Below are 9,105 nucleotides of genomic sequence, written 5' to 3'. Positions count from 1 at the left end.
TGTCAACCAACCTCCAAAGTCCTGCTGAATGTGCAGACATCCACTATTAGGTAATTCGTTTGTCAGAAACACTCGTAGAAATCTGTTTTCAAGGGTTACATTTGTGATTTTCTGGTCGGTCCACTTGTTTTAATTATTGGGTGACGTGTTTATTATGAATACGGTCCATTTCAAACTCAGGTCCTTGACGTTTGTGAAAGATTCAGCTCTCTCTGCTGCTCTTCCGACACTCTCACGCTGTTTACATCGGAGTGTTTTTCAGTTTTTGCGGACAATGGCGACTGGTAATACAAACTATAACCCGGAGATGAAACATCCGATGGGGCCGAAGAAGGCGAAACACAAAGAGCCGCTGCGGAGAATGAAAACCAAAGAGAACAGGAACAAACGAGGAGACCTTCACGGGCCGTCCACTGTGTACCTGCAGGTCGTCGGTGCTGGAAGCAGAGATAATGCTGCGTCACTTTATGTATTTTCCGAGTATAACAGGTAATTTCTACACAAACTTACACTCAGTTGGCAGATTATTAGGTGAACCTAGAAAATCACAGTGCAGTCAGAACCACAGGCGTACAGTAAATACAACCTGCCATTTCAATAGCATCACAAAGTGACCATAGAGCTGAACAGCACCTCTCTTAAACAGTCTAACCTTAAATAGACTTCACTAAAATATACAATAAAGAACAAAATTTAATATTAAAGATTAAACTATCCTGTAGTGTATACAGTCTAAGTTTAAGTGATTAGACCCTTAATAAGCAAGTGTTTTAATGAGACCTGGACAATCATGCCAGATATTTCATTGCCATTATTGCTTAGGCTTAGGCTTAGGTTTAACAAACGATCAATACAAAGTTTAATCAAGAAAGTATTAAAACATATATATAATGACATACCATTAGTCATCATCAGTTTTGGCCCCGTATAACAGTGGCTTCCTAAAGTCTTCCGCCCCCTTTCTCTGTTTGCGCTCTACATTATGATGTAGATTTAACATAATACCACAACATAATGTATTGTGTATTTTATCCAGTATTAAAAAAGCCTTTTTTTCATCTATATACTGTATATCAGTAATTCAAAGCACTGACAAAGTAAAAACGTCTTCTTTATATTTGTTTCATCTAATTTATCCTTTGATGACACAGCGTTTATCCACTGTCTGTATGAAACTGCCACTTCTATCTTCCCTCCTCTCTGCTACAGGTACCTGTTCAACTGTGGTGAAGGAACACAGAGACTCATGCAGGAACACAAGTAAGCCAACGTGGTGTAAATTCATTGTCGTCACTTTAGGTCCGGCTGACAGACAATAATATTAGTATATTATTAATATGAGGTAATATTATTATTATTATTATGTGTGTCCCTGTGACAGACTAAAAGCTGCTCGCTTGGACAACATCTTCCTGACCAGACTGAGCTGGGAGAATGTTGGAGGTTTATCAGGTCAGTATCATCTGTCTGATAACGTCCATGGTAGCATCATTTGTATATTTAACAAATTATTATGACAGTATCTAATTTTGCCAGCGATCATATAGTGGATTGTTATAATCTACTATTATCTACTATAAAGTGAACATAGCTGCAGGTTTGTTTTTGGAAGTAGGTCAGCTACTAAAGATCGTTTTTTGAAACTGAACACTTGTGTGTGTTGTCTTTTGTGCAGGTATGATATTAACCTTGAAGGACACTGGTGTCCCTGAGTGTGTTCTCTCTGGACCCCCACAGCTGGTGAGAAACTCAGTCATACCATATGAACACACCTGGAGGCCTTTTTTTATTGCAGCACATACTCACTTCTGCTGTGTCTGTGCCTTTTTCTTTCAATCAAAGGAAAATTATCTTAATGCCATCAAGTCGTTTTCTGGACCGCTGGAAGACATTAAACTGTGTACGTTGAATCTGATGAACTGAATTACATTATCATCTTCATTTTTGCATGGTCATTCCTGTTTGTATGATTTCCTGTGTTGTATACTTACAGCGGTTCGACCATACACTGAAGAGACATACGTAGATGATACAATGACAGTTTATCAAGTGCCAATATTTGGTGAGTTCAAAGATTAATGCTTCTTTTTAGATCCCTCAGAATACCTAATCATCTTTTGGTTGTTAGCTAACTTTTTTCTATCTTTACTCTGCAGCCAAGTCGAAGGGTGAAAGCAGACGACTTTCCCCCCATTCGGGCAGCTGCAGCCCCCCTCAAAGTCCTGCTTCTCCAAAGAGACACGACTTTCACACTAACATCTGTGTTGAAAATCCAGGTGAGTTTGGGAACACGTTGTTAATTCAGGGAGATTTGGTCATAATCACTGTTAGTATTATTGCCAGATTTCTTAATGTCTACAAATTTGATGCTTCTTTGTCAACAATCAAGTCACTTGTCTGACATCTTCATTATCCACATTCAGAGCAAGTTTGAATATTTGTTGGACATTTCTTGTAGGTGAAAGACAAACATCAGCTAGAGAAACCTCTTTGGTGGTCGCTTTCATATGTAAGGTAGGAAACTAACGTTAGCTAATGTTGTCTTGTGTGTGTGTGTGTGTGTGTGTGTGTGTGTGTGTGTGTGTGTGTGTGTGTGTGTGTGTGTGTGTGTATAAACACAGAGACTTTATATGCAACATTGTTTTAAATTCACTTCTGAACTCCCTTGCAGCTTCACCCCAAGAAAGGAAATTTCTTAGTCACTCAGGCCAGAGAGCTGGGTTTGCCTGTGTAAGTAGACTTTGCATCAAATAAAGCACCTTTTAGTAGTATTTTATTAAATGTAACATGTGGTGTGACACAGTAAGGTTGATTGTGCTGATTATACTATTAACCTGCTTTTTGTGTCATTTTAACAAGAGATCCATACAGCATACATTATAGATTATTGTTATATTAGTAGAGCTCAAAGTTCTGTAGTAACAACTATTTAAATTCAACTAATGGCTTTTTATAATGAATTCATCTGTTGATTTGGTAAATGATATTGTTTGGGTTACAAAATGGCAGAAAAATGTACAAATGCTCCTCAGAGTGCTAAGTAGTGTATTCAGATCAACAGTCCAGAAACCGAAGATATCGAATTTAAAGTGATAATAGTGAAACTGGGAAAATGAGCAAAGCCTCATATGGGAGAAGCTGTAAATGTTTCATTTCTTTACTTGATAATTAATTAAATAGTCATTACAGTTGCTTATTTTGCTTTCTGCATTTTCATTTCTTTCATTTTCATTATAAGATTGTTTTCTACCACAGGGGCACAGCAGCAATTGGTCCGCTCGTTGCCGCTCTGAAGGATGGGAAAAACATTACGTACGAGGGGAAAGAGGTGCTGTGATGGAGCTCTGTCTGACACAAACTCAGATTTTAGGCTGCAGCTCTGAACTGCATCTGCTGACATTGTTTCTTTTGTCGTGCAGATCCGACCAGAACAAGTCTGTACTCCCACCGACCCAGGGCCGGTCTTTATTATTGTCGAGTGTCCTTCTGAGAACTTTGTCGAAGCAGTTTGTACCAATCAGCAACTGAGAAGGTATCACTGACTTTGTAGGTGTTTTATTTTTTTAAAGTGAGGACAGCTTGTTTCTTTAGTGTTTAGTTGAAACATATCAATTCCCCTTAGGTACCAGACAGGAGGGGCAGAGGACCCTGCTGCGCTGGTGGTCCACATGACTCCAGAGTCTGTTTTGGAAACAGATCAATACAAAGAATGGATGGAGAGGTTTGATTTCTCCCACTGTGAAACCAGACTACATAGAGACTTTTTATTTTTTTAAACAATGCCACATACTAAACTCTACCAACTCTGTGGTCTTCTGTAGGTTTCCATCCACGACAGAACACCTGATCCTTAATGAACACGTGTCTACGGTTCACAACATCAGAAGTCACAAGATTCAGGCGCAGCTGAACATGATTCACCCAGAGATCTTTCCAGAACTAAAAACTTGTAAAGCAAAGGTAACTCTGGTGGTCAGGAGTCTACAGCTCTGTTGCTGATGCACAATATGTTAACTATCATGTCATTAAGAACGGAACTGACTTGAGCTGTCAAGTCAATTGTTTACCTCTTTATCTAAATAATGTGGATGCAGTATCATATTATGGGTCAAGTTCACGTAGTTTTCCAGGCTGGCTAGTGTTCCTCATTATTATATAGTTATTTTCACGCCATGCATGTGCAGTGAACCTGTTACATAGTGTTGGAACTCGGCACTGGACATCTACAGTACATCACGTCCATTTGCACTGGAGTTCCAAAACGGTTAAACCAGGCATGGTACATAAAAAGGAAACATCAAAAGCCTCCTTTTCATCCCCAGGAGCCTCAGGCTGCCCTGCACGTCCCCAATGTCAGAGCCGAGTGTCTGCTCAAGTTCCAGCTCAGACCTGTAATAGAGTGGCAAAGGTTAGTTTGTCCTTCAATCCCTCCAATTTCGCCAACATTACTCTACAGCTCGGAGCACCGCCTTGTCACTGAAAACAATCCGAGATGGACCATTGCACTCAGCCTCTTTCTTCTTCTTTCTTCCTTTTTAACCTCATCTTACAAGTGTCAGTGTGGTTTTTTTTTTTCCCCTTCTTCTTCCTTCTATACTCTTTCTGTCAAGCGGTACAGAGGCGCATCAAGGTCAGATGTGAAAAGAATCCTTGTTTTACCCCGCCAGTGTTTTTGCAGGCAGCGATGTGTATCCCCTTTGACTTTGTATCTCATTCGTTAGAGATGCCATCCCCTCCTGCAACAATGAGGAGTTTGTGAAAGAAGCTGCTGAGATCCCAAACTTTCTTGACGAGGTGGAGAAGTGCAAGAAGATTTGGTCCACTAACCCTGCGGGGCTTGCTGGTCAGTTCTCCACACAGGGATATTTTTAGTTTTTGACTTTCAGCGGATGGTCAATTTTAAATTAGTTGGTTTTTATTTTCATAGCTTGGTGATTGTACATGTTTGTTTGTCTGTACTGTACAGACAAACAAAGGTTTTACCCAGAGGTGGTGTTCTTGGGAACAGGATCAGCACTTCCAATGAAGATCAGAAACGTCAGTGGCACTTTAGTTAACATCAGGTATGGGTGTTTTTTCTTTTATAAACCTAGTAATGATACATTTGTTTATATGAGTTTCAATGAGCTGATTAGTCATTTTTATCTGCTTTCAAAATGTAATCTAAACATACAAGCTGCAGTTAGATGTTTTGTTCTTTGTAATAAGAAGCTTCTCACTGCATCAGTTAGAGTTAACTTGTTGCCAGCTGAAACATAATCATCCATACAGTAATTATCCAGTGAGAGGCTCCAACTCTTATAACACTTTTCCTCACTGGACCTTTAGTACTGGTTTTTCACCTCTCAGCCATTACTGACGTGCATGTCCAGGATTGATTTCCTGTGTTTGCATTTGTCTGTAGCCCAAGCCAATCAGTGCTGCTGGACTGTGGAGAGGGCACCTTCGGTCAGCTCTGCAGACACTATGGGGACGGTGTGGATGACGCACTCTCCAAGATCTCAACAGTCTTCATCTCGCATATGCATGCTGATCACCACACAGTGAGCAGATTAACATTATGTTAAAAATGAAAATGGTGTTAGTGTTAGTTTGGTTAAACCATGCTGATATTTGTCTTTTTGTCTCAGGGTCTGGCAAAGTTGCTGTATCAGAGAGAAAGAGCGCTGGTATGTGTGGACAAAGTTTCACTTTTTGTAGCTCTGTCATCTCTCTCTATCATTTTTGATTATTAATATCATACTAATTCTGTCATAATCCATCTCTAGACAGCTTTAGGAAAAACATTCAGTCCCATCTACCTGATCGCTCCGGTCCACATCATGACCTGGCTCAATCAGTATCACCACTACTGTGAGGAGCTCCTCAGCCATATCAAGTAAACATAGCTTCATGTACTTCTGCTTTATTCTCTCAGAATGACACATTCGTGGCTTTGAAATGTTTACTTTCACATGGCATCACCTCTAACATCAGCTGTGTTGTTTTTCAGCATAATTCCCAACAAAACTCTGTGTGATAATGGCGAGGTCCCCACACAGAAGACAAAGTTGTTCATCCAAGCTCTGCTGAAAACAAACGATCTGGAGAAGGTCTGCAGCCGTTTGAACCTCGCGTCACGTCACTGTTGAAACCGTTACAGCTTTTCGAGTTGCTCATTGTTGTGTTTCCATGTGTGCCTCAGTTCCAGACGTGCTTGGTGCGTCACTGCAAGAACGCCTTCGCCTGCAGCTTCACTCACAAGTCAGGGTGGAAACTGACCTTCTCTGGGGACACCATGCCCTGTGATGCCCTGGTACACATCGGTTAGTACCACTCAAAGTGATGAAGCTATGTTTCACAGAAGTGTAACTAGACAGATGCATTGGAGATAGTCAGAACTGGATCTTGTCTGCATAGGTTGCTGTGAATAATGCTATTTCTTAGCACTTTCGATCACTCCGTTAGCTGGCAGCTCCATCTAATGGCTCCCAGGGGATCCCACTTCACAGGCTCTTCTTAAATTGCTTGGCTGGATACAGTCCAGAGACAGCTAGTGTATCCCACGTCTGTTCATTAAAGATGACTCAGCTCAGCAGACAAAACAGGGCGTGCCGTTTTTTTTTTTGATTACTCTGACTAACCAATTGATTTCCTCAAGGACAGGAAGAGGCTGTAAGTGTTTGTGTGCGATTCAGGCGTCTGACTCGAGCTGTGTTTTTTCAGGGAAAGACTCAACCTTACTAATCCACGAGGCCACGCTGGAAGATACGCTGGAGGAGGAAGCTGTAGAGAAGAGACACAGGTGAAGAAAACAAACGCTGACATCGAGGACCTTAATGTGATTTATGCAAATAAAGAAAACGGTTGAGAAAAAAAAAACATTAGTTAAAGCTTTATGTCTGCCAAACAAAGAAATGCACTGTGTTGGCTGTTGGAGTTATTTTTGAGTTGTTACATCTCTTTACTCTCCACAGACAATTGCCATTGATTTTTGCACATGTTTTATTGCTGCAGAGTGAGCATCTGTCTTCACAAAAGCATGGTTTTTAAATCCCCTTTGAAACATATGCGTTGACAAACTCGGTAAAATACATCTTCAGCGATAAAACCCTGTAAAACCTCCGACTTTGTGCTTTGTGTTTTCTGACAGCACCACCTCCCAGGCCATCGGAATCGGCATGAAGATGAACGCCGAGTTCATCATGCTGAACCACTTCAGCCAGCGTTACGCCAAGATTCCTCTGTTCAGTGAAGACTTCAGCGACATAGTGGGAATATCGTTCGACCACATGAGGGTAAGTAGCACTGTAGAGGAGCTAACTTCATGTAACAGTGTTGCAGCAGTGGTGCATATGTGTTTATACACTTGACAGACACAAAACAGCAGTACATTCCTTCACTTGTGTCATATTTCCCTTCCGTGTATTTGGAATGAGCAATCAACCATCATAACTACCAGGACGGATAATCTAGTAAACAGTACCAAGAATCAAAAACTAGTATACGCTTTCAAACTTCCAAAGTAATGCAGTTTATATTTGTCTCTATAAATAGAGGGATTCAGAGCCATTCAGATAGAATAGGTTGCAACAGTGAGGAAGCTTCGAGGGCACTGAGATCTAATTCTATTTGGAGAAGCAGGATTGAGCAGCCAAACTTCTTTTTGGAAGAAGCTACTAACTTGGGAAGGCCTTGTCAAACTAGTTTTTCCAATATATTTTATGTCAGTATTTGAACTATTAGAGGGAGTCTAGATCCTTTTTAAGTGAACATTTTCTGAGTCATGACTCCCAGAAACAAATATTCAAACAATTAGATCATCATCATCATCATCATCACTGACACTCAGACAACATGCCCAGTGTTACTGAGATGACAGAAGTGACAGTAAAAGATGTGATAAAACAAATGAATCAGAACTTTTTTTTCTGTCCCTCCAATTTGAGAGCGGGTACTGGAGTTCTGAAAAGGACTAGGTCGTCTGCCACAGTGTTTATGACTCTGACTTGCTACAGTTATTCTCTCCCTTCCCTTTTCCCTTTAGATTAGTTTTGGAGACTTGCAAATCCTCCCCAGACTCACTCCTGCGCTTAAAGCCCTGTTCGCTGAGGATATTGGCGAGATGGAGGAGAGGAGAGAGAGGAGGGAGCTGAGACATCCGAGAGGAAACGGCTTTGAGATGAGCAGCGTGCAGAAGGTGACCGCGGCGGCAGAGGAGGGCCGAGGTGCCAAACGAGACCAGGAGGAGGCTGCTGCAGCAGCACCCAATGTAGAAACTAAGAAACGGAAAACCTGCTGATGCCTGAATGGACAGCACTGAAACAGGAGATTAGAGAAAATGACTTGAACGGAGAACATCCTGAGTTGTCTTATTTAAATGAACTTTTATTTGGTTTGCCTGTGGGTTGTTTGAAAAAGATACATGTTTATTTCCTGCACTGCAGTGTAAAATGCTAAGCTATTAACAGAGCTTTTTGTTTTTCATTAAATAGAATAAAGAAATACCACAAAATCAAAGGTTCATACATTTATGACCAGTCGGTTTTTATATACCTAACTTTGTTGTTATTTAATGGTTATAATAGAATATTGAAAAGATGTGCAGCCTTATAAAAATGGTTTAAAACACTGATAAAAGCATAGATAAAACTCATTCAGAAGGAAAACAATGCTGATATTTGACAGTTAAATTTGACAGATTTCTTTATAGGTAGTAGTTTCATATTGAAATATCCTGTGATATTTGTAGTAGTTATAAATGATAATTAGGGGTTCTTCAGTAAAATGTCTTCCCATGTTTGTGTGCTCATGTTGCCCATGTTGTGTTCAAACAAAATACAGTGTAGTGGTAAGACTGCTGCCCTGCATGTGGAAGACTGGGGTTTGAATCCCAGCTGTGGACTACCTCGGTCCAGTAGGGGTCAGTGAGCCATCAGAGCTCACATGGACTAGTTATAAGACTCAAATGGGAAAAATCAGCCATTGTGGTAACACTGTGTGCTCATGAAAAATGACTTCTTATCTTTTGCCACTTGGTGGCAGTGGTGGCTGCAGGGATCTCTTCCGTTCACAGCAAGAATGAAAAGAGAGCTGAGGATTTCTGCCATGACTGATCATCAGCAC

General features: G+C 40.7%; 1 protein-coding gene across 1 annotated transcript; it reads left to right on the top strand.

Annotated features, from left to right (window-relative positions):
- On the top strand, positions 1-8,484 carry elac2 (elaC ribonuclease Z 2). Its single transcript, XM_026354041.1, has 24 exons — positions 1-489; positions 1,210-1,260; positions 1,382-1,452; positions 1,676-1,740; positions 1,843-1,900; positions 1,994-2,062; positions 2,157-2,276; positions 2,459-2,514; positions 2,672-2,730; positions 3,256-3,328; positions 3,420-3,532; positions 3,623-3,721; positions 3,822-3,960; positions 4,323-4,408; positions 4,722-4,843; positions 4,967-5,063; positions 5,405-5,543; positions 5,631-5,669; positions 5,769-5,878; positions 5,993-6,092; positions 6,185-6,305; positions 6,706-6,784; positions 7,133-7,277; positions 8,027-8,484. The coding sequence occupies exons 1-24, from the start codon at positions 155-157 to the stop codon at positions 8,279-8,281; spliced, it is 2,601 nt and encodes an 866-aa protein (XP_026209826.1). The 5' UTR covers positions 1-154; the 3' UTR covers positions 8,282-8,484.
- Positions 8,485-9,105: the final 621 nt, after the last annotated feature.

The sequence above is a fragment of the Anabas testudineus genome, chromosome 8 (assembly GCF_900324465.2).
Source record: "Anabas testudineus chromosome 8, fAnaTes1.2, whole genome shotgun sequence".
NCBI lineage: Eukaryota > Metazoa > Chordata > Actinopteri > Anabantiformes > Anabantidae > Anabas > Anabas testudineus.
Note: the sequence above shows the minus strand (reverse complement) of the source record. Positions and strands in the feature narration are given on the sequence as shown.

Bases quoted from the DNA above. Each gene is read 5' to 3' on its own strand.
- elac2 (XM_026354041.1), top strand. From the start codon at position 155: ATGAATACGGTCCATTTCAAACTCAGGTCCTTGACGTTTGTGAAAGAT. The intron at 3,722-3,821 runs GTTTGATTTCTC...GGTCTTCTGTAG, and splicing joins TACAAAGAATGGATGGAGAG to GTTTCCATCCACGACAGAAC. The intron at 6,306-6,705 runs GTTAGTACCACT...GTGTTTTTTCAG, and splicing joins TGATGCCCTGGTACACATCG to GGAAAGACTCAACCTTACTA.